Source organism: Myotis myotis, unplaced genomic scaffold, assembly GCF_014108235.1.
Source record: "Myotis myotis isolate mMyoMyo1 unplaced genomic scaffold, mMyoMyo1.p scaffold_m19_p_5, whole genome shotgun sequence".
Classification (NCBI taxonomy): domain Eukaryota; kingdom Metazoa; phylum Chordata; class Mammalia; order Chiroptera; family Vespertilionidae; genus Myotis; species Myotis myotis.
In genome coordinates this window covers 5,950,973-5,976,205 of record NW_023416357.1, presented here as the reverse complement: position 1 = coordinate 5,976,205, position 25,233 = coordinate 5,950,973, and the positions used below count along the sequence as shown (strand labels likewise).

The 25,233-nt window shown below is 46.3% G+C and overlaps 1 protein-coding gene across 2 annotated transcripts in view; it reads right to left on the bottom strand.

The window, feature by feature from the left end:
• Window positions 1–334: 334 nt before the first annotated feature.
• The window catches only part of SLC1A3 (solute carrier family 1 member 3), a 72,740-nt gene continuing 47,841 nt past the window's right edge, over window positions 335–25,233 (bottom strand). For both annotated transcript variants that reach the window (XM_036310103.1, XM_036310104.1), the window contains 7 exons: window positions 15,938–16,142; window positions 12,621–12,663; window positions 9,323–9,615; window positions 6,534–6,767; window positions 5,797–5,991; window positions 4,093–4,227; window positions 335–2,571 (listed from right to left, as the gene is read on the bottom strand). In XM_036310103.1, the coding sequence (XP_036165996.1) occupies window positions 2,367–2,571; window positions 4,093–4,227; window positions 5,797–5,991; window positions 6,534–6,767; window positions 9,323–9,615; window positions 12,621–12,663; window positions 15,938–16,142 (1,310 nt within the window). In that variant the 3' untranslated portion in view covers window positions 335–2,366. The remainder of the gene's footprint in view (window positions 2,572–4,092; window positions 4,228–5,796; window positions 5,992–6,533; window positions 6,768–9,322; window positions 9,616–12,620; window positions 12,664–15,937; window positions 16,143–25,233) is intronic.

Below are 25,233 nucleotides of genomic sequence, written 5' to 3'. Positions count from 1 at the left end.
TCTCAAGATCAGACAGGAAATCACTTTTTCCAGAAGAACCGACGGTGGCATTCAGCTTTTCTCATGCCAACGTGGAAATGGTTTGGTTTGTCTGAGAAATGCTTCCCTCCCCGCCCTCCTGTTCCCAGTCCAGGTCTCAGAGGTGGGCAGGGAGAGGGTTTTTTTTTTTTTTTTTTTTTAACTTATTTCCTTGTGCCCGGCTCCCCGACCTGGTCCTGCATAGATTTTACCTCGTAAGAGAAATAAAACATTGCTCAGAGCTCTCTGCGAGACTTTCCTGAAAGGAAAGCTTGTTTTCCTTCAGGGAGAATAACAACAACAACGTGCAAAGGTGTCATGTAAAACTAGTTTTTCTTTATTGAAAATACATCTACAAGGTAAGGCTCCCCGCCCACCTGGGTGCGTGACCCCGCAGAGCCTGTGATGGGCGGGCGAGAGGCTCCGTAAGAAATGGTTAGTGTATAAAAGTGATCACATTGCGTAACAAGTCACTTGACACGATTAATTTTTGCTCTACCGGTGTAAGATGACATCCGCGTACAGGAACTTCTGAAGCGTGTTCCCCAAATAGAGCCTCGACATTAAAGGGTTACTCCACCACAGCCTAATGTTAACTTTTACGCATACATAATGCTCGGAGTCTATATAAAAATCTCTCTAATTGCAAACCGGAGGACGCATGTCTAGATCCTCAGTCTGTTAGCATCATTAAGTCCACCCTCCACCATGTTCAGTCAGAAACTCAAGCTCCGCTGGCTGGCACCGTCCGACAGCTCCCACTGCATGTGTGTGGCCGGATGTTCCTCAGGGGGGGGAAAATTAATCTCTAAGCTGGGAGCTGCCTTGCCTGAACCAATGCCCCGGCCGTTTTTTTCTTGGAACCACATTGACCATGTCTTTATACTGATTCCTCGCCTACCATTTCTCTCAGGGACACAAATAAAACCAAGCAAAACCCCACTCCAGCTGAAGGTTTTGAATGGTTAGGTGGAATTCCAACACAAAGACATATCTTGTTTCCCTCATTCCAAGAACTTTTGATTATAGTCCAAAACCTTTTCAAATGGGAGACCACCCACCCAGCTCACAGACCTCTATTAGAGAGAGCGCTCATTCGTTTGACTTGTTTAAAATATATAACAAGGAATCTCATATTCTGATATGCAGACTTCCTTGAGGAATGTTTCTGAACTGAAGAGAAAAAGTGTTTCTGGTTAAAAAAAAAAAAGAACCTCTTTCATTAAAAAATATTTCCTTAAAGATGACCTCTATATAACCTTGATATTTAAAAATCCTCTCTTTCGAATGTCAGCTGTGCTTCGTTCTTCCCTAGCTGGCTCTTTCATGTTCCACAGTAAGACCATGAGCACCCTTGCTAGTTGCTAGTCTTACATTTTAGTTTCTAAAAGTCTACCGTCAGTTGAGGAGTGGTGGGAAATATCCTTCCCAGACCAGTCCAGGGAAGGGTAGGAAGAAGGGAAAACTCCCCGTCGGGAAGAACTGAGTGAAGAGATTGTGAATAATTCCACGCCTCCTCTGGCCTGGTGACGTGTACAGCTGACATTTTGTATACAGGACCTGGCAACCCACACCACATCCTGCCCCTACTCAGAAGCGTTCATTCCCCATCAACATCCACGGGATGATGCTTGCTACTGGATGTTCCCAGGGGAAATAGAGGACAGGATATTTGGGTTACAAATGACCACGAAGGCGTTTAGGGAACTCACCCATTTTACAGATGAGGACACTGAGGCCTAGAGATAACACGTAACTTGCCCATGGCCACATGGAACTTTCACTTTATGCACCTCCTCACAGCTGTGCTAGGTGTGGACTCATATGGTCCTGCTACTAATAAAACAAACACACAAATCAGGACAGAAAGGGGAGAAAAGCCTTCTGTCCAACTGAAAACCAACTGCAGTTTATCAAGTTGTTCTGTTTTGATCCTAAAGTTGAAGTGTGTTCTGAAGGACTTTCAAAGTTTGAAAGTTGGTTTAAGCACATGTTTAGCCTACTATTTGTTTGACTCTAACTTATAAAAAAATCACATTTACAGGATTGTGTGTCACATAAACTTGCAAAATCTGATCAAGACTTTTTTTTTTTTTTTAAATCTCGGTACCTTCTTAGAGAAGACTAACATGAAATGACTTGAAACCTTCGAATGCGGGATGAACACTACACATGTCGGCCGCTGCCAAACCCTCCCTCGTGTTTGGATGCACACTTGCAAATCCTACCAGAGTTGGGAGGACAAGGGAGTAAGGGGCTTCCTGGAGAGGATAAGCTGTAACGAGATGGAAACATTTTGTCATGGTTTTCAAACGCTGGTGCTCAAGAGAGCATTTCTTTCTGTTAGTCTACATCTTGGTTTCACTGTCGATGGGTTTCTCAGTGTCGCTCTCCTGGGCAATCAGCTGATAGGGTTTCTTCATTTCGTTTTCTTCGATCACTGAGTTACCCATCTCCACATCTGGGTTCTTCAGTTCATGTCGAGATAAGTGCTCCACAATGCCGGCCCCCAGGGAGTCTCCCAGCACGTTGGTGGTGGTGCGGAGGCGGTCCCTGGGGAAGGCGGGGAGAAGGAACAATGAGGCTCCATCAGGTGACTCCAGCTCGTGTTTTGAACCCCCCAGGAAGTTTGGAAGCATCTCTTAAAATTCTGCTTGGTGTATCCCCCAATCGCCTCATTACATAATCTATACATCACCTTTATAATAGCAGTTATTACAAGTTATACGGACCTTTAGATGATTAATTTTCAGTTACTAGAGTACCAACAGTAGGGAATGATCCTTCCCTTTCTCCTTTTATTTAAAATTTCTCTTTGATTCTCTTTCCTACAACTCACCTTCCTTTACACCCAGCGGTTCTCAAAGTATAGTCCAGAGACCCCCTGGGTGTCCCTGAGGCCAAAACTATTTTCATAATAATGCTAGGAGGTCATTTGTCCTTTTTACTCTCATCTCCTCAAGCATGTCTAGCAGAGTTTTGCAAAGACTACAACAAAAGATGCAACCGACTGAATACAGAAGCAGCCGGGAGACCCCAGCCGTCTTGCATTAAAGCCAGACATGAAGGTGATTTGCAGAAATGTAAAATGATATCATTCTTTCCACTAAATTTTTGGTTTGGAAAATGATTTTTCTCATAAAAATGTGATGTATGTTCACATGTAGCAGATTTATTATTGTAACCTTTAGATGAAGTCCACATTTTAAGACTTTCTGTTTTTCTAATCTGCTACGTGTTGATACAGATGACCCACGTAGATGAGAGGAGAAGCCAGGGTGGCTGGGTAACTTGCCCCGTGTCACGGAGCCAGGATGTGAACACAGATCCAAGTGACGTGGAACTCATGCTCGCACTGATCTCCCCCCACCCCTGCACCCGTCCTGCCGTGGGCACACGGTGGGGCTCTGGGGTCCTTAGACCTGGTGACGTCAACCTGTGTTGACTCCGCATGGACTGTGTCCTTGCAGGCATTCCCTTTGGGAGCCCTGGGGAGATATTGCTGCAAGTGGACGGGAACTTAGGAGAGAAAACAGGCGGAGGAGCCCGCTGGAAGGGTGAGGGGTGGGGCCTGGAGGGTACTTGCTGGACCCTTCCCCAGAGCCAAAGTCAATTCCACGTAAGGATGCTGGCTCTCTCCCCAGTGCCTGCTGGGCTGCCCGCTCCCTGCTGGGCTCAGAGGGGACCCTCTGTGCCGCATCACGCCATTGGAATGGGAAACACAGGAGGACGGGCCGGCCAGCGTGGAGGCCTGCCGCTCTGTCCGCCGCGGGAAGGTTGTGCAATTCAGAAAGGGCCTTGCTGGCTTGTGCTGGCTCTGCGGACGGCGGGTTTCTCAATCCCCGAGTGGCTTTATGGAGTGAGAAGTGTAGCAGCCACATGTGCCCACAGGCTGGTGAGGGACTGAACCCACATGGCGTCTGGGGCTCGGGCTCAAGCAATAAAGACAATTTAATAGCTGGCCTGGCTGCCCCTCCCTGGGGAGCCCTCTGGCAGGCGTGCCAGGTGCCCTATGCCCTAAGCTGACAGAGGGGCGCCCTACGGCAACAGCCGACATAGTCCGAGCTTACTCACAGGAACCAGTCCACCGCGATGATGAGCGTGATGTCATCAGTGGGCAGGCCCACAGAGGTCAGCACGATGACCATGGTGACCAGGCCTGCCTGAGGGATCCCAGCTGCCCCGATGCTGGCCGCCGTGGCTGTGATGCTGTTAAAAGAAGTTCCCAAACAGAAACCATTTGTACGAATCTCCCCCAGTGCCCTGCAAACACCCAGCGCAATGTCTGACTTGCCAAGCGAACAGATGAGGATATGCTTTAGAAAAACGTGAGCCTGTAGAAAACCCATTGAACTAACCATCACGTTCACTAACCTTTATGAATGGCTTACTGTGTGCCATCTGATACGCTAGACATGGCTTAGCTCATTTGATCCTCAACCACCCTCAGGAAGTCGGTCCTATTATGATTGCCATTTCTAAATGAAGAAACTGGCGGCTATAGATTTCTCACGTACCTGAAAATATTTTGTAAGGCCTAAAATACTGCATGGCTCAATTACAAATTGTTTCTAAGAATTTCTCTGTCCAAGTGGAGGACTGTAAACATACTGAACTTGCATGGTTAATGAGGTCAGAAAAAAAAAATCAGATTTATCAATGAAAAAGCAAAATGATTATGAACTAAGTTCTGTAGAATTATAAATATTTTGTATGGAGACAGCATGGACCCAGTTTGTAAGGCACATACCCTTGTCTGGGGCTCGGTTTGTTAAATGCCTACTTGATAGGCGGGTGTGAGAATGTGAACATGTTTTAAAAGTAGTTAAGTCTTACCTAGGTGTAAAGTATTGATAAAGTAATGAGACTGTTCATGGATCCCCCACATTGGTCCCCTTCCATGGTATTGGGATTTGTAGCTGGTGTATGGCTGCTCAGAGTGAAGACTACATTTCCCAGCCTCCCTTGGACTCCTTTAGACACAGCTCTGGCCAATGAGACATGCATGAAAGTGATCAAGCCGACTGTGCACCGCCTCTTCTTCCCTATGGCTAACATTTGGAGGTGACGATGAGCCACCTTGGACCATCTGGGTGAGGGTGACGCCCCAGGGACGATGGAACCACAGGCCTGGGCCTGGTACACATGGAACACCTCCCAGCCACGAGGGCTTGTGGAGCAGAGCCCAAAGAGAGAAACGCAGTTCTGTCTTACTGAAGTCACTGTTACTTCATTTTTTAATGCCTTTTAAAGCTGGAGTGAGAAATATCCATACGATCTATTCTGCAGAAAGATGTATTTTTCTGTTTCTATGTATTACATATTTCTGTGTATTTCTTCAAAGAGAAAGAGCTAGGTATATTTATAGATGATATACTAATAAGTAAATCAATCAAGTGGCAAGTGCTATGTGTGGTGTGATTCCATTAACCACAAATAAAAGGGTGTGTATGTCTCCGCATAAGCAAAATTCTTCATACACCAAACATGAAGAGCGCCACCTACAGCACGATGGAGAGTGATGGTGGCAGGCAAGCTTCATGTTTGACCTTACACATTTCTATATTATTAGACTTTCATTATTAATGAATATGCACATCTGTAATTAAAAAAAACAGTAAGTAAAAATAACTAAATATCAAAAATAAACCTATTCCACAAACTTTGACCTCCCATTTACATGTGAGTCCCTTCCCACCAGTTTCTTCACCTGATCCCTGATCACTGTCTCATCATTGAAAGTGATTCTTAAGAAAATGTGTAGAACTTTCCTTGTACCTGATCGTAATAATCTGTCCAAAGTTCAGGTCAAAGTTGTTAACTTGAGCGATGAAAATGGCAGCCAGAGCCTCGTAGAGGGCGGTCCCATCCATGTTAATGGTGGCCCCCACCGGGAGCACGAATCTGGTGACGCGTTTGTCCACGCCGTTGTTCTCTTCCAGGCACTTGAAGGTGATGGGCAGGGTGGCCGAGCTGAGGACAGTAACACAGGGCATGTCAGCTGACCATCCTGATTGTGCGGACCGGGCCTGAGTGTTTGGTGTTTTGGACACAGAGTTCCTTCCTGTTCAAGGAAGCGAGTCAGCGCCCATAGAATTAGGGGAGCCTGGTCAGGAACAGTGGGGGTCCTCTTATTGGGTCCCCTGGCAACTCTCCCGCCTCTGGATCCTCTTGAGGCCTCACTTGTCATCATTTCCCATCACCACAGCCTGTGCCAGGTGACTGCCATCTCTCCCTCAGGCCAGCTCAACGGGAAGAGGGAGGTGATAGTGGACCAGGAAGGAGAGCCGATTCCATTTTGTGCCCCCACAAGGTATACAGCCAGCCATCCCTTGAATCCCAAAGGGAGTCAGATTAGCATCCGGAGTGAAAAAGCCAATTCCTACGCCTGGAGGTTTAAACCCGCCCTCCCCACCAGGGTCCCCAGGATTCAGGTCCTCCACCTGAACCCCAGGATTCTGGCTCACAGTCAAGTCTGAGGTCCATGTTCCGACGGGAGTAAGCCACACACACACCTGGAGGAGGTTCCCAGCGCCGTGATGAGCGCCTGCAGCAGCCCTCCGATGAAAACCCAAGGGTTTTTCCGAGTCACCAAGAAGTAGAGGAGGGGCAGGACGATGACGGCGTGGATGAGCAGGCCGATGATGACCGTCATGGTGTACATGGCCAGCTGGCCCCCGATCACGCCCATGTCCTCCATCTCGACTATTTTGCCTGCAATCAGGAAGAGGATGCCCAGGGGGGCGTACCTGTGCGGAGGACACGGGACAGTCGGGAGTCTGATTGCCGACAGGCCCTGCTGCAGAAGGGACCCGGGGAGGAGAGAAAGTGGCACGGAGTTCTAGCCAAACCTTCCCACCAGGACCGCTGTTGGCGCTCGGAGAAACTGTGAGCTTCTCTCTTTTCTTTTTTAAATATAAATTTAAATATAAACACTGCAGAATTAGGCCTTCCTCTCACCCAGAATTTCTCTAGGTTCATTGGTAAGAAAGGACAAGGACAGAGGTTTGGTTACCCACCTCTTTTCGCCTAGATAATTCTCTCTACACCTGGGTCCCTTTTTGGGTCCTCAGATGCCACCCACTCCGCTGCCTCCTGCTCCCCGCTAGGTGCCCTGAACCGCCAGAACCCACCCAAACCCAGACTTTAGGACACATTTCCCCCCGCAGAGCCCAAGCCCCAAGCGACAGCAAGAGGCGCGCGGTGCCCGTCCGTGTCTTGGACTGGCAGGCAGCTCTCGCATTCCGGGGCGCCGTTCTTAGTTCTTCCCGCCTTACACACGACTCACAATAATACTTCATATTCGTCTTCAACTCTTTTACTCAAAGTTCTCCTAAGGGGAGATTTTGTTACAGTGCCAATGGAAAACCAGTACCACTTGCCACGTGTAGAAGGCAACCATAAACTACATTCAGAGCTATTGAAATGAATAACATGCATGTATCCGCCGCAACCAGGTTACAGGTGTTCTCATTCAGTAATGATTAACCACAGGCGGCTACTGCCACTTGCGATCCTTCCCCCGTAGACTCAGCAAGAATGAACGACGGAGACAAAGAATGGCTTGTACACGTTCAAACAGCCCGGCTGCTTAAAGGACCCGCTGCCCGGCACTCGACCTCCTCCGACGTGGGCAGTCAAGGACAACCAAACTCACATGACCCGCACCTGAGAGGCCAGTGCTCTGAAGGAGAGGGGGCTGCTGGGAACTGGGGGCAACGGATTTCAGATAGAAAAATACAATGCTGCCTTTAGAAGTCCTTTGAAAACACAGGCCAGGGAACTACAAGATAACCTGATTGCAGAAATGTTGAATAACTCGACGTTGAATGTGCAGGCAAAATGCACAGCGAGAAACGCACCATGTGGGGTTCATTCAGCAGCCCTGAATGGGCTTCTTTCATAAAAGAGGTGAAAGGTGCAGGCATTTTAATAATAGGAAGACAAATGCCCTGCCAGGATTTCAGAGGCGGGCCCCCAGGATTTCATCTGGGGGCTCCTGTGGAGACCACATTCTGACCGGTCTTTGTGCCCGAGGTTTCATTTCCATCTTGTGGAAACCCCTGAAAAATGAACGTCTCTGGGCTTTGGTGGCAATAAAGACAAAGAATATTTCTAATCCTGTTGGTGAGTATTTGTCTTAGAAATGGATGGCTTCCTGCCTCAGGTGCCAAGCAGGCGTCTGGATTAAAAATAAAGGTTAAAGCAATCAAAGGGCTTTCTCCCCACTGGAGAGAATTTACTTTTCAAGGTCAATGTTCCTCTTTGGATTTAGTCTTTTCCTTTGTCCCTTGCTCCCCACTTCATTTGAAGGGCGTTTGTGATAAGTTGTGGCTGGGCCCTCTATACTGCTGCCCAGGGGCGCCTCGGGCACCAGCAGGCACTGGGTTTCTGTCTTAGGGCTCAAACAGAGCGGGGATCAGAGTTTTTCTGGGGGCCCAGGGGCCTCTACGTCTGTTTCTCCTGCTACTGGGAATGCTCTTCCCCTGGTACCTGGCATGGTTGTCTTCGCCTGGTCCCTCAGGTCTTAGCAAAAAAGGTCACCTCCTCAGAGGCCTTTTCAAGGCAAGTTTGATGCCTCCTCCCCAGTCACTTTTTAATGACATCACATCACATAAAACAAAAGCTGCCGCTTTATTTTTTATTCACAGCACCTGTGACCGAAGCATATGGTTGATTTGTTTGTTTATCTTCTGTCTCCCTTAAAAGAATGTAAGATCCAGGATATTCTTATATGTTTTCTTCATGGCTATATCCATAGTGCCTGGCAGGATATGCTTGGTATATAGTAGACACTCGATAAATATGCCTTACATGAATAACTAAGGAGATTTAAAATTGGGGAATGAGAGAGGGGATCCCATCAGCACGGGATAAAGGAGTTGACGCCTTTCAAAAACAGGGAAGCGAAGTTATTAAGAGAGGCTTACAGATGGGTTCAAGACCACTGCACGCCCAGAAAATCACTGATTTGCCCGGCTGGTGTGGCTTAGTGGTTGAGTGTAGACCAGGAGATCATGGTTTGACTCCTGGTCAGGGCCCACGCCCAGGTTGTGGGCTTGATACCCAGTGGGAGGGAGGTGTGCAGGAGGCAGCTGATCAATGATTCTCTCTTATCATTGATATTTCTATCTTCCTTTCCAGGGGGAGTGGGGGGGGGGGGAGTTATTGCTTTTCTTGTGCTTATCAGGATGAGATCATTGCAATGGCCACCCTGCCTGATGGCGTCGTCTTCAGAACAGAACCCATGCTGACCGCCACACGCATCTTGAGCATGGCATATTCAGCAAGTGGAAATACGCACCACATGATCACTGCCACCAGCCTCATGATGGCCTCGTTGAGAGAGTCGAAGAAGTCCCTCAGGGCTTGGCCCTGCTCCTTCATGTTTCCAATCACGAAGCCAAAGCACATGGAGAAGACGACCAGGCCCAGCGCATTGACCCCGTTCACGGAGCCGGGGACTGGGATCATCTCCTCCGTGATCTTGGAAAGCGTCTCCATGGCCTCCGACACGTTGTTGATCACGGCGCCCAGGAGCGTTTCGTTAGACGGAACGGGCACTTTAATGCTTCTCTTCTCATAGTTGGTTTTAAACTTGAAAGGAAAAGGCACAACAGGGATTAAAGGTGATATTTTTTCTGCTTTATACTTTCCTATTGTCCAAATTTTATATTATACACATTACTCTGCAGTCAAATAATAGTGTTATAGACAGTATCTAGTGCCTGGCTGGTGTGGCTCAGTGGTTGACTGTGGGCCTATGAACCAGGAGGTCACGGCTCAATCCCTGGTTAGGGCACATGCCAGGGTTGTGAGCTTGATCCCCAGTGTGGGGCATGCAGGAGGCAGCCGATCAATGATTTTTCTCTCATCATTAATGTTTCTATTTCTCTCTCCCTCTTCCCTCCTCTCTGAAATCAATAAAAATATTTTTTAAAAGAAAGTATCTATGATCTATCTATCTAATCTCTGACAAACCCCTACTATTTCCTCAGCACACACACACACACATATACACACTCATACACATAACAAACCATCATAGGAAAGACATATCTGGTTGAAGATGTTTAACTAAATATACAGATGTGCTTTTGCTTTATTCTGAAGCCCTAATAAAATGAGTATAACAGCTTAAAAAAAACTATAAACCCAAATATTCACAATATCCCTTTACCCTCAATGGGTTCATGCTATGGGATTATGGACAAATCACCTAACGTCTTTTTGCTCATGTTCCTCAGCTGTGGAACAGGGATAACTGTGCTGGTTCTAGCTCACAGGGTTGTTATGATGATCAAATTACATAGAATATATGAGAACACCTCGTAAATTTTAAAGTACTAAATTAATGGTGGCTAATGGTGCTCAATAACAGAGCCCTTCACTGACTAGACTCAGTTGGAGATTTCAGTGCGTATTAAAATTCTTAAATCTCCAAACAACAGTCTTTAAAGCATCCCTGAGAATATCAATTCTTAAGAACAGGTGCTTGATTAATAGTTGAACCCACTTCTCAAGTCCGTAGTGATATTTCTGCTTTTATTCAGAAGGTGGTCTTTCCCCATAAATTCTACATAAACGTTCCAGACAGGAGATATAAAGTATATTACTAAATAAAATGCATTGCCAAATAAAGCCCCTATCCTTCTATGATTTTAATGTGAGCAGAATTCCTGGCCTTCATGTTGATGAAGAAATTGCAGCCACAGGCGATTTCTGGGAAAATATACTTGCTTCCCCTTCAAAATCCTGTAAAGGGAATCCAAAACCAAGTGCAAGAAATCTCTACGAGTCATCAGCACTTTCCCCAGTGCTGCCAGAAACCAGCATTTTTGATGTCGTCCAGTGCCAGCTGACTAACTAGAAGAGCCAGATCCAGAGTACTGGGTTTGGCTGGTCAGATTGAAAAGGGTTTTTTATTTATGGTTACAGTTGTTTTTGAATAAAAGGAATTAGATTTTGGCCTCATGGTCTTCTCTTCTTCTTCTTCTTTTTTTTTTAAAGAAAGGGTTCTTTAGAATTTTGCAGTGTGTGCATGCATTACCTATTAAAAATAGTCAATAGAATTTTTAAAAAGGGGGAGAAAAACAAAGGGTGGCTTATAAGTCTAAAACTTGGTCCTTCATGAAGTTGGGAGTTTGTTTTGTTTGCTTTACCGATCCTAAGCAGAGGGGTTAGGGTCTTATAACGAGGGCAAACTGACGCCATCTGGAAAACTGTTTGGGAACTATTATTGAGCCCAGAAAGTCTAATTATTTCCCTTTTAATATCTGGGCAACAAAGCTTTTTTTATTCAAGTGAGGTTAGAATGAACTTTACGGAGTTTCTCCCCTAACAGTAAAATATATTTGTATTCAAAACACAGAGGGCCAAGGGTTGCTTGGATATCCGAGGCTAACGGGAACTGGAGCTCACTATAGCCTCCAGGTGGGGTATCCCTTCCTAGGAAGCAGGTTGTGGGAGCAGAAAGATGACAGAATTTGGAGTTAATACAATGGATGTGAATCTGGGTCTGTCACTTACTACTTGTGAGAGCTTGTGCCTGTTATACATATAACCCCCGAGTTATCCTAGATGAGCTGCCTCATCAATGAAATGAAGACAATGACATCCGTCATACTTATGTGGCGTCCAGTTCATAAAGATTCCATTTCCTTCTGATATGGTTGCTCCTTTAGAATCCATAAGCCTCTAGCAGACTTTTTAAAAAATGGCCCACTGATTTTTAAAAAATCAAATCCAGAAACTTGAATAATCTCCCTAACCTTTAAAACAGCTTGTAAATGCATTTCATGTTGGAGTTTGCCTGCTTGGTGGGCTTGTGTGTGTGGGAGGTGAGGGTGGGAAGAGAGAGGGAGTGTCCTGATTAGCCTTCTTATAAATAACAGAGATTCAGCCAAACCAGTTTGGCTCAGTGGATAGAGCGTCGGCCTGTGGACTGAAAGGTCCCAGGTTCAATTCTGGTCAAGGGCATGTACCTTGCCGAAACCGGTTTGGCTCAGTGGATAGAGCGTCGGCCTGCGGACTGAAAGGTCCCAGGTTCGATTCCGGTCAAGGGCATGTACCTGGGTTGCGGGCACATCCCCAGTAGGAGATGTGCAGGAGGCAGCTGATCGATGTTTCTCTCTCATCGATGTTTCTAACTCTCTATCTCTCTCCCTTCCTCTCTGTAAAAAATCAATAAAATATTATTAAAAAAAAGGGCATGTACCTTGGTTGCGGGCACATCCCCAGTAGGGGGTGTGCAGGAGGCAGCTGGTCTATGTTTCACTCTCATTGATGTTTCTAACTCTCTATCCCTCTCCCTTCCTCTCTGTAAAAAATCAATAAAATATATTTTTAAAAAAATAACAGAGATTCAATAAGCTCTTTGTGGGTAAGACATGCAGCATTTGGCAATAATAAGCATCCGGTGTAAGGTAAGACCCACCCCTGCTTCCTAAACTCATCAGGAAACTCTGGTACTTTCCCATCTGGTTGAGACGTTGTTTCTTATTGCAGAGATATGGACAAAAATAAAATATAAAAGAGGGCCCCGCTGTGTTGGTGTGCCATAGAGGAATTGCTAAGGTCGTTAGTAGCTGTAGAGTGTTTACCTGTTTAAAGCAGGCTTCCACCAGATTTGGAGGGAACATATTCCTGCAAAGAAGATAACAGTCACTTGGAAATTTTTCCCAAATAATAAGTTAACACCTTAAATACTTTTTCATTCTGCCTAAGGGAAAACTGCATTCAGCTAAGCAGCAAATGGAAACAGAGAAAGATTTTGGCGGCTTTTATGACTTAAAATGCGGCATATGATCATCCCTAAGTGTGGCCCATGTAGTTCATATTTTTCAGGGAAGTCCCAAATTTAACTCACCTGTCCTCTTGTCAGACAATGGGGTTCTTCGTTCAGACATTATATTATCAAAACCCTGTTCCTTGGAAGAATCAAAGTGAGAATAGAAATGCCTTTTGTCAAAAGCATTCTGGTTAATTGCAGTTATTATTCAGTAAAGGCCACTGTGTTATGGTGCCATGTCATGGTCAGACTGTGGGATTTTGTTCTCCAAGAGTTCCTCCTGGAGGTCCGCTGGGGGATGGGACGTTGACACTGAATTGCTGGAGCTTCTGAGGCTCTTCTGTTGACTAATGGGAGGAAGGACCACAACATTTGACCTTGAGGCCTCTGTGGTAAGATTTGTCACTTCCTCCGAGCAGTGTTTGAATTTATGGCAGGGAGAAGATAAGGAGCCACACTCTAGCTGCGGAGTCTCTAACCAGATGCGTGACCTTGGTCAAGTCATGGCACCCATTTAGGTCTCAGTGACTCATCTATTTCATGAGGAAATGGGCTTACACTCTGATAAGAGCTCCAAGAGTGAAGACTGTGGGGAAAGGAGACATGGCCCAGGCAGTTGTAGAGTCTGACATTGTAGCAGTGGTACGCTGTCAAAGTCATATTTGAAGTTTATAAATTCTTATCCCTTTCTTCCTACTGCCTAGACCAGTGGTTCTCAACCTTCTGGCCCTTTAAATACAGTTCCTCATATTGTGACCCAACCATAAAATTATTTTCGTTGCTACTTCATAACTGGAATGTTGCTACTGTTATGAATTGTAATGTAAATACCTGATATGCAGGATGGTCTTAGGCGACCCCTGTGAAAGGGTCGTTTGACCGCCAAAGGGGTCGCGACCCACAGGTTGAGAACCCCTGGCCTAGACCATCCTGTTTCCTATTCCTTCCCATCTACACACTACGGCTCTGCTTCTATAAACCTCAAGACAAATGTGAGTTCAGGAGATTCTAGGATGAATGTTTAAGCCACGTGATTGGGTGGAGGTAGGTTAGTCACATAGTTATCACTATAGCAAGGAAGGGCAGAACATATGGTACTCTGATGGGTCAACCGGATTGGGAATGACAAGATCCCAACTCTTCAAACAAGGAATAGAAATTGTACTGAAAAAGATTATATAAAATACTTCTAATTCAAACTACCTGAGGATAAATAGTTACGAAAAAAATGGTGAAAAGCCTTAATTAACTGTATGAACAGAATAAGAGATAGCTATTGAGTGACAACTTGATATGAAATTTTATAGGGTAGCTTGTTATCTTCAGATCTTTGTAATTAACTCCCTGAACAAGACTTTCAAGAAGAGGCCCTGTGGGGCTGGGTCATGCTTACATACAGACGGTACAAAGTCACCCACAGTAGGAATTGAGAAGTGTGGCCAAAGAGGCCCTTTGCTCCCCAACTCCCTGTTGAATCCACCTGTCACAGACCCGGTTGCTGAGTTGGCATATGAAATACAATCTCTAGGAGGAGTTTTTTTCAGATGATCAATGGGGATCCCCATAGGGTTGGTATCTAGGATTGGTACACCAGTCACGTTGCCAATAAGTTTGTAAGGAAGGGAGGAAAGGGCTATATTTGGGGTTGACAGTCTGGGTGGGGCTACATGGTGGGCGGGGGATGCCAAGCAGGTGGGAATTTAGAGGCCTGTGCTGGGATATCTTCCATTTGCCCTTCTAGATCCACCCTCCATGCTGCTCTGTGCCCTGGGAGGCTGACACAGGACTACAGCACGTGGGTTCTCTTGCCTATGGCTTCCTGTTGGGTTTGTCTAGATCAGTGATGGCGAACCTTTTGAGCTTGGTGTGTCAGCATTTTGAAAAACCCTAACTTAACTCTGGTGCCGTGTCACATATAGAAATTTTTTGATATTTGCAACCATAGTCAGACAAAGACTTATATTTTTGATATTTATTTTATATATTTAAATGCCATTTAACAAAGAAAAATCAACCAAAAAAATGAGTTCGCGTGTCACCTCTGACACACGTGTCATAGGTTCACCATCACTGGTCTAGGGGGACGCTCTGAAAGGTCACAGAATAGGAGAGAGATAAGTGGATGTTCATATTCTTCCAGCTCTCTCTCTAACAGGTTGGGCAGCAGCTCCCTCCCTCTACACTAGAGCTATAGCTCCTCTCCCCAGGGCCTTTCCAAGGCCACAGCTCTTCCTGAGTTCCAGTAACAGCTCCTGGCTTTATCCCCCAGACTAGAGGTAGTAACAGAACAGTTTCCTATTGCTGTTAGTCCCCTGGTGCCCCACCATCCCTTATAAGTTCCCTTAACTCTGCCTGCACCGGTGCAAGCCCCTTTCAATGATCCTTTTGAAAATGCAATATGCTTCCTGCCAGGACCTGACTGATGCAAGGGTAGAGAGAGCAAGCAGGGGGTTCCAGGATCAAACTTTGACATATGTCATAGTTCCATGTAAGAACAACTCTATCACCAAGTCTGTTTCAATATTAAACAAGACTCAATTGTAATCAGTGTGTGTTTGTACAGAAACTAATGCTAAAGAAGTCATCCTTTAACCTTTTATTACTGATCGGCCTACTCCTTTCTCATAAACAGTACAAACAACAACAACAACAACAACAAAAACTTTGAAATAGAAATGACTAGATGATCTCTAAAGTCCCTTTTGGAAAGAAATTGTTATGTAGAATGAATGATAATACAGATCACAGGTTCTGAATTAGAAGAGTCCAATAAACAGGCTACACTTGAGTAAAAACTAGCTTTAAAAAGCAAGACTTGAGAAAAGTAAGTAAAGAATTATTAATATTCCAAGGTGAGCTGCAGGGTTGAGAGGGGATCAGATTTCAATCCTAAAAGCAGGGCTCTCAAAATCCATCTATGTCCACCCCTTGTTCTTCTGACCTCTTCTACGTAAGACTGAAATGGATCCTAACTTTAATTTCTGTTAGAACGAAGTAAAGATGTGGCCATTTTAAGCCCAGCAAGACGGGTTCAGTTGGATCCCACTTTCAGGGCTTGATTAGCTCCCCCAAATAAGAGGGGTTGGGTGGTCAAAATGCACCCGACGGGACGGGCTTGCGAGGACGTACCTGATCAAGTCCAGGAAGGCATCTGCAGCTGTCACTTGTATAACCTTGCCTTCTCTGTGCATGTGCTCCTTTGTGCCCTTCCCAGGATGGATGATGATGACAATGATTATGCCAATCACCACGGCAATGATGGTCGTAGTCATGTAATAGACTACAGCTCGCATTCCCATCTTCCCCGATGCCTTTCTATCCAGAGCCGCCATTCCTGGAGAAGGCAAACAGATTTTCAGGAAGTCAGTCCAGGGAATTCTCCAAAAGGGAGTGGGAACAGTATCTCCTTCTACACTTCCCTACGCTCATCCCACCTGACAATAGGATTTCATACATGTATGAGAACTTGGTGCCAAATTTAATCAGGGCATCTCAGATGAAGAGGAAAAGCCACAGAATGGCTAAGCACCAACTGCCCCTCAAACACAATCACCCGTTTTCTGCCTCAAGAGTTGATTTCACGTGTCTCTCGAATGATTTGAAAAAGCTATAAAATTCTTTCCTCGGTTACCACTACCAGTAGTTGGGGAAGCTATGAGTGTGAATAGTAAGTAGTATGTTGTTTGTGTGTGTGTGTGTGTGTGTGTGTGTGTGTGTACGTGTATGTGTTGGTGGATGAAGAGAGAGAGACTTACAAACATTTTCAGGCAAGATAATCTAAGCATATCTCAAATCTAAGCACTGTGGTGACTCACACAGATTAACTGCATTAAATTATTATTATTATTTTTAAAATATATTTTTATTGCTTTCAGAGAGGAAGGGAGAGGGAGAGAGAAATAGAAACATCAATGATGAGAGAGAATCATGGATTGTCTGCCCCCTGCATGTCCCCTACTGGGGATTGAGCCCACAACCCAGGCATGTGCCCTTGACTGGAATCGAACCTGGGACCACAGGCCGACACTCTACCCACTGAGCCAAACCAGCTAGAGTTCTTCAATTTGTATTTAAAGTACAATTGAATTATAAGGCCTAAGTTCTCCAATTGCTTCTCTGCTGTTTCATTTAATCTCATCTATTCAAAACCTTTTATAAAGAAGTATTTGGGTGGGATCCTCATTTTTGGACCCTGCTTTCCATCGCCTTGTTCCACAGGCCTGGAGTACCTCATGTCATGTTAAACATTCTTCTCCTCACTTTCAGGACAGGCTCACAGATTACCTCAGGCAAGGTGTTATCTTAGGAGGCATGATTTTTAAGGTTTTCTGTCAAATGGATCAGATCTTGATGCCTCTCTGGATGGAAAAAACCATGCAAAGGACACAAAAATCTCAAAATATAAGATTATGGGCTCTTCTGTTTCATTAGCTATTTTCTGCCTTCCTTCTTTTTCCTCCCATGAAAACAGTAAAAATCACAGGATAATCCAATTATAGTTTATTGTACTATTTAAAATGGTGTTTCTAGAAATAGTACATGAAAAGGTTATATTATAATTAAATGATCAGTATCAGATTCTAATAGTGGTTTAACATTTAGGTAGTGACCTGTTCATATCAAAATATTTAGAGTAAGGTAAAGTATGAAAAAATCATGTCCATGACTGCCAGATAACTGGCTGGATTTGCCCTCAAATCTTAATACAATGGTAATGAGCTTATGTGGGAATCGAAGCCATGAACTTCCATTTATAATTTCATTTGTATTTGAATCATATCACTTATCCTTTTCATAGTAAGCACTTGCTTAGTACGTGATATATTCTTATTTCTAACCACAACCTGTAAGGCAGATTAAAAGACAATTAAGTAACTCTCTGAGGCCTTAGTTCACACCAAGTAAAATGGAGTGGGAATGTGAACCCAGATCTTATGTGACTGAGTTTACTGTACCCTCTGCCCCTGAAAAAACTAATTACAGCTCCCACAGACCAGTAGGCCAACTCTGGCTTTAGTGTATGAACTTGGCTTCTTGAGTCTTTGCCCTAGGGGTAAGTATCCATTTATTGGGATGACGCTACTTCAACACTTCAGCATTAAAAATGAGCTAATCTGTTTTCTGAGTATCCCATGCCCCATTTCATCCTCGTCTGAACCACATCTCAAAAACATCTTGACTTCCCCCTGCTTCAAATACTTTTCTTCAGGAGGGGCCTCTCTCCTTCCCATCATTGGCTGAGCTTGTCACCACTGAAGCCTGCGCTTCTTCGGCCAGTGAGCGGCATGGACACAATAAGCTGCACATCTCTGCTAGGAGTACCAGGCAGCAGTACTTTCTTTCTCCGAGATGCTTCTTTCCCTCCCACCTTCTCCTCTGAGAGCCGGTCCGTCCTCACACCATCTCTTCTCTGATGCTCCTGCTCACTGTTCCTGACCTAGAGCTATTCAGAGAGCTGGGTATTGTAGGCCGCAGTCACTTTGAAAAGACAGGAATGGAAGAGAGTTTCTTGATGCAAATGGGTTCATATGCATTTGCCTTTTTATGTATGAAGACTGTCTTTTGGCAATCAGTTCGGCACAACATATGTACACCAAATTCATGGGTTTTTTTGGGCGGAGATGGGGAAAGTGTTTCATAAATATATACATGGAAGTCTGCAAGTCTATATTTTAAGTCAGATTTCTTCTGACATAATATTTAGTATAGTTTCTTGGATAAATAAAATATGTATTCAGCCAAGAATTACAGAATAATATATAAATAATGTCAAGTTCCCCAGGCTCTATGATTTGTATGGACTTTATTCTCCCTCTGCTAAAAACCTATGTCCCACACATCAATGTGTCTCACAGCGTGTTGTCTGATGCTTCCTGTCCCTGGCTTTGAAACATGAACTCTAATGAAGGCGCCCTCTGTTATGAACTGTCTTTCTCATCCTCACTGCGTTCCAGCACTCGTGCAGGGCCATTGGATCGGGCCCAGAAACAACGGAAGAGGGGGGATGGCAGCTGCTGGTTCCATCCCCCATTGTTGTTTCCATTTTTATTTTATTTTAGATGTACCCTTTCTCCACGGTGGGCTTCTCAAACACTCATCTGATGAAAGCCGCCTGCTCTCAACCCTCCTAGAATTTCAAGATAGGCAAACTCACAGCAAGGGGACTCAAGGCTGAGCTCTAGCATGTACCATATTCATTTGAATATAAGGTGATGTCTTTTTTTCCCTTTTAAGTAAGAAAGGTGAACTCTAAAAATACAGTACACTTTATAGCTACAGATCGAAAACTGGGGTCTTGTGTCCTAAAGCAGCAGCCCAATGCTGGAGCAAGTGCACACGGGACCTTTCTGGAAGGTGAATGAGGCAGAGGGCCCAAGAGCTCAGAGGAAAGGCAGTGAGGGGCTGGGGGTGGGCATGAAACAAACCCCTTGGAATCTCTGCCTACAGCTAAAGTGTATTCTTTTCACTAAAGTATCTCCTTCTGGACTCCTTCTAGACTAGATTGTAAAAAAATAAAAAAGTAAAGTTCTATGATTCTATGTGTCTGGTACACAAGGCAAATCTTTAAAAGTTAGGTTAGAAATTGTTGGGAATATTGAATCACAATTTATAAGCAGGTTATAGCCCCTGGGCTTAATCTAAAAGGCAATATTTCAAATTACTTACAGCCAATCGCTGGCTATTTTAGAAGCACATTCTTTTTAAAAAAAAAAAAAAAAAATTATGCCACAGTGATAAAGAGTTCAGGCTCTGAGGTTAGACCACTTGGTTCCCGCTTTTGGCCCTGGTACTGTATGACCTCCGTAAGCCTCAGTTCTGTGAAACATTATTTAAGCTGTGTGTGTGTGTGTGTGTGTGTGTGTGTGTGTGTGTGTGTAGGAGTGTGGCCAGGTCACAGTGTAAATACATTTATATTTTATTTATCGGTTCTGGCAAACAAAATGAAAAGCTTGCAAACACTGACATATACCCCATCAGGTAATGGTAGAGACTTTCAAAAGGAACCCTGAGCTCTGGTCTTCTCGCATCTTCTCTTCCTATGACCTCGGGTGCCCACCGCCCCCAAGAAGCCGCCTTCCTGTGTCTCACTCATGCAGACCAAGGATGAGCGTGCTGACCTCTGGCACCTGGTCAATTCATCTGAGCAGAAATTCTATGAACGCTGTAATGAGGGGAAAAGTTTTAGAAAAGGTTTGCTTCCTGGAATGTGGGTAATGGGTGATGCTTAGGGAAGAGAGTTGAAACCATCTCCACAAGGAGTTGAGCTCGGTGCTGTGGCATTCACAGCCAATTAAACACAAACCCTTTCACACTGTCCCAGGCTTCCTTCCGCTGTGGCTGCTTCTGGCATCACAGACCTTGACATTTCATCGGCCTCCAACGCCTCTCGTTTTATGAGGTTATACTGCAGTGACCGGGAGGCCTCCTTACAGACTCACTGCCTGAGTTTGTCAGGCAAATTGATTTTTAAATCTGACCCTTCAAACTTGTCAACAAAAGTCTTCCCTCCAGCGCTAGTGTTCGCTAGGGAAAGGAAGGGGTGGGGAAGGCGAAGGGAAACGTTCTCTTTTGGAAGACGGTTCGATGAAAACAGCAGTGGAGCGGACAGTCGTATTCGTGGCAGAACAAGTCCCATCGATCACCTTTGACTCTCACTCTGGTAGGACCAGGCAGACGATCCCTTTTCCCTGGTTACAGGCGTCCCCTGAACATGAACTCTCCTACAGGGAGGCAGCGAGGGGAGGCTGCGGCCCCAAGTCAACTGCTGGTACCTCCAAACAAGGAGCTTCGCCCTAACCTCTGGGGTGGGACTGCTTCTCGGGGTGACCGGCCGCTGAGGCCCTCTGAGCGCCCGGCTTTGCTCTTATCTGCACCAGCCTTCATCCGGCAGCCCTCATCACAGCCCACCGGAGCCTTGCAACCGGCCCGGCAGTGGGCCTGCCAGACAGCCCGCCACAGGCCTTCCTGCTCCCTCCTCTTCCTCGCAGCCAGCTCCCGGCCCGCGCAGGAGGCCAGCTCTGAAATGCCCTCTCGCCGGCCACAGCTGCCCGCAAGCCCGCTGAGCGGGGGCTTAGATGCCCGCGGGCCCGCTGAGCGGGGGCTTAGATGCCCGCGGGCCCACTGAGCGGGGGCTTAGATGCCCGCAAGCCCGCTGAGCGGGGGGCTTAGATGCCCGCGGGCCCACTGAGCGGGGGCTTAGATGCCCGCAAGCCCGCTGAGCGGGGGCTTAGATGCCCGCGGGCCCACTGAGCGGGGGCTTAGATGCCCGCAAGCCCGCTGAGCGGGGGGCTTAGATGCCCGCGGGCCCGCTGAGCGGGGGGCTTAGATGCCCGCGGGCCCGCACAGGAGCCCGTCCTTCGCTCAGGGCATCGGAATGCGCTGCACAAGATGCTTTTCTGCAGAGGAGCCGGGGGCAGTCCGTCTCCTTTATGTGCGCTCAGCGGAGCAAGAGGGAGAGGCGGCGGGCCAGGAGGAGCTGGCAGTCCCGGCTCGCAACAGCTGCCAGCGCGGACCAAGGCCCTTTCTTCGGCTACCTCATGGTAGCAGCCCCGCACAAAGGATCACTGTCCTCCTGCCAACACGGAGAAGCCCGGGGCCACGGAAACCAGCAGCTAGGAGTGCGGCTTGGGCGGCGGGGACAAGGGGCCCAGCAGACCAACTCCTGGTTGTACCTGGGAAGCCCGGCTCTGGAAGGAGAAATCTATGGGAAGACATGCCAACCTGCGGCGGGCCAGCCACCAGCACCCGCGGGGCAGGGCGGCCAGGGACCGTGAGCTGACTTCCTCCACAGGAGCAAGAGCGCGGGGAGAGCAGCAAATTGCTTTGATCTAATGAGAGGAGGTTCTTGGAGGGCCAGGGACCGAACCCCCTCCTCCTTTCGCCCCCAAAGAATCATGATTTACAACCAGCCCTGGCGGGAGGAGTGTGCCATCTCCTGGAGAGCCCCTTGGCTCTGCAACGCGCTCCTTGCTGGGGAAAAGGCCTGGATGCTCTGGGTCCTGAGGGGCCTGAGGAAGATGCTGACGGAGACAGCACGGCCCAGCCGCAGAATGCTGAAGGGACCGGAATCTCCCCCACTGGGCCGACCTGCTCGGAGCTCAGCAAAAGGCGCCGCAAGTGGACTGCAGAGCGTGGCAGCCTCTGGGGGTGCCTGTTCTTCCTGCGGAAGGTCTGTCTGTCACAGAAGAAAAGCCTCCTAGCAACTCAAAGCAACAGATGGACATTAAAAACCCATGAGGCCCGGCTGGTGTGGCTCAGTGGTTGAGTGTCGATCTATGAACCAGGAGGTCACAGTTCGATTCCCAGTGAGGGCACATGCCCAGGTTGTAGGTTCGATCCCTGGTAAGGGGTGTGCAGGAGGCAGCCGATCCATGATTCTCTCATTGATGTTTCTATCTCTCTCTCCCTCACCCTTGCTCCCTGAAATCAATAAAAATAAAAAAATGACATACACACACACACACACACACACACCCCAATGCAGCCTGGCCCTGATTCCCAGAAGAGCTGAAGCAGAGATTCCTGGGGCCAAAGGAGGTGCACAAACTGTGTGACCCTATGTCCACCTCCACCTCCAATTCTTTGCCACCAAAAGATTCTGGAAGCAGAACCAACCTGACAACACTGAATGGATTGAGGCTAAGATTGTTGCCTGAAACTGAAATGGAGATATTTTTAAAAGACATATCCTATCCTATATAATAAACTCTATATGCAAATAGACCGAATGGTGGAACGACCGGTCGCTATGATGTGCACTGACCACTAGGAGGGGGCAGACACTCAACGCAGGGGCTGACCCCTGGTGGTCAGTGTGCTCCCACAGGGGGAGCACCACTCAGCCAGAAGCTGGGCTTACCGCTGGAGAGCATAGTGATGGTGGCGGGAGCCTCTCCTGCCTCCAAGGCAGAGCTAAGGAACAGTGAGCCAGGCTTCTGGAGTGGGCCTAAGCTGGCAGGCAGACATCCCCTGAGGGGTTCTGGACTGCCAGAGGGTGCAGGCCGGGCTGAGGGACCCCCCCACCCCCAAGTGCATGAATGTCGTGCACCGGGCCTCTCGTTTCTTATATAAAAAGAGACAAGTGAGAATAAAATGTGCTCCCCACAGCTATTTTCCAAATTAAATCCAGAAAGTAGTAGTATAAAAGAATAAAATTTACAAAATTTAAGTCCACATTTTGGCCAGTTAAGGGAGTGTGCAAAATTAAGTCTTTGAGGATAGAGTTGGAGTTGATACGAGAAGGAAGAGAAGATTGTGGCGATACATTGACAGGCAGGAGGAGAGAGGAAGGAGAAAGAGAAGAGGGGGAGACTAAAGAGCAAGAGGTATGGGATGGAGAAAAAGTTCAGTAGGTGCTTTTATCTCAGTCGGCATATTTATTGGGCTGTGGCCAAGAGCCCTCCCCCTTTCAGTTCTGATTAGTTTTCTCAATATTTAAAAGTTCATCAGTTGTTCTTATCTAATCTATAAAGGAATAGTTGCACCCACAAAGCGAGAGGTTACATTCCCAGCCACCTGACCCAAACAATGAACACAGTATTGCTTCACAGAGTGGAAAGGACTATGGTAAACTCGGTTGTCCCCCCTCCCCCCTCACCTCGGCCTCACTGAAGGTGAGAGAACACTCTCCCGCCAGAACAGGAAAAACTGCATTTTTGGCCCCAACAATGGAATGGACTATTTCTGGTATATTCCACCAGCAGTAGCACCACACCCAGAGGACTTTCCCTTCTATAGACAGGAGTGTTTTCACATATTCTCCTTTAGTTTTGTAACATTTATGTACATAGTTTCTATGTGAGTCTCAGCTTCATATCTTGATTTTTTCCCCCAGCAGTATTTAGGAATTCCCAAAAATTCTCCAAAAAAAAATTATAGAGGCAGTCCCTTACATCAAACTTCACTTATCCTGAATATCCTTCAGGGATCTAGGAGGGTGCCAGAGCAAGGATGTGGGAATGGCGTTTGGTTAATGTGAGACTGAGGTAGCATGGATTGGATTGGTAAGATTATTCTTTAACTTGGAATTTATGGGTAGGGTGGGTAAGGATGCAGCCACCAGTGTTTGACAACAACTAGTGGGTGGGTACATTTGAGGAATATCTGGAAACTCTAAATGATAAGACAGAGAAAGAGAGGTCAGCTGGTGTGTCTCAGTGGTTGAGTGTTGACCTATGAACCAGGAGGTCACGGTTCGAGTCCCAGTCAGGGCACACACCTGGGTTTTGGGTCGATCCCCAGTAGGGGGTATGCAGGAGGCAGCCAATCAATGATTCTCTCTCATCATTGATGTTTCTATTTCTCCCTTCCTCTCTGAAATCAATAAAAATATATTGTTTAAAAGTGGCTATATTAACTGTTTCTCTAATTAATTTTTTTCACTTATTTATGCATCACTCTACTTTTATTAAGGAACTTCTCAATGCTCTGGCCAAAGACATGGTCATTAGGGCCCTCGTGTTTTAGTGTAATAAGTAAGACTTAAAAAGATATTAATGTGAAACAGCCCTGAACAAATAAAACTGCTTGAAATTTATACAGCAGAGTATTTGGAATGAAACTAGGAAGAAAGTAGGAATATTTGCTTGTTTCCCAAATTTGAAACTGTTAGGCAGTGGTTGAAATAACGCAATAGTTTGCTTGGTGTGAACCCTGGCTCCCTCATGTATTAGCGTGGACTGGTCAAGATAGGTAACTTCTCAGTGTCCCAGTAAATGAGGGATCATAACAGTATTTACTTTAGAGGGTTGTTCTGAGGATTAATGAGTTCAACGTGTGATGCCTCAGAACAATACCTGGCACATATACGTTAGCCATGACGATGGTGATGTTTCCGCTTTGTGAAGAATTCTTTTAGCTCTGAAGGGCTCCTTGGAACACCACTGTAAAATGTGAGAACTTGGTACGTGTAACTGGACCCAATACTGCCAGGCACCGGCTAAGTCAGTGGTTCTCGACCCTCTGGCCCTTTAAATACAGTTCCTCATGTTGTGACCCAACCATAACATTATTTTCATTGCTACAGAGGGGCCTTGACTTACGAGTGTCCCGACTAATGAGTTTTTCGAGATATGAGCCGTCTCTCGGCTGATTTTTTGCTTTGAGTTGCGAGCTAAAATTCGGGTTACGAGCCAGCTTCAGATACCCCACCGCTAGTTGGCGCAGCGAACGTCATAGTGAACGCCACAACATCAGCCCAGCATCACGTGTCTCACTCGTTCACTTTTTGATTTGACATACGAGTAATTTGAGTTACGAGTTCTGTCACGGAACGAATTAAACTCGTAAGTCAAGGCCCCACTGTACTTCGTAACTGTAATGTTGCTGCTGTTATGAATCGTAATGTAAATATCTGATATGCAGGATGGTCTTAGGCGACCCCTGTGAAAGGGTTGTTCGACCGCCAAAGGGGTCGCGACCCACAG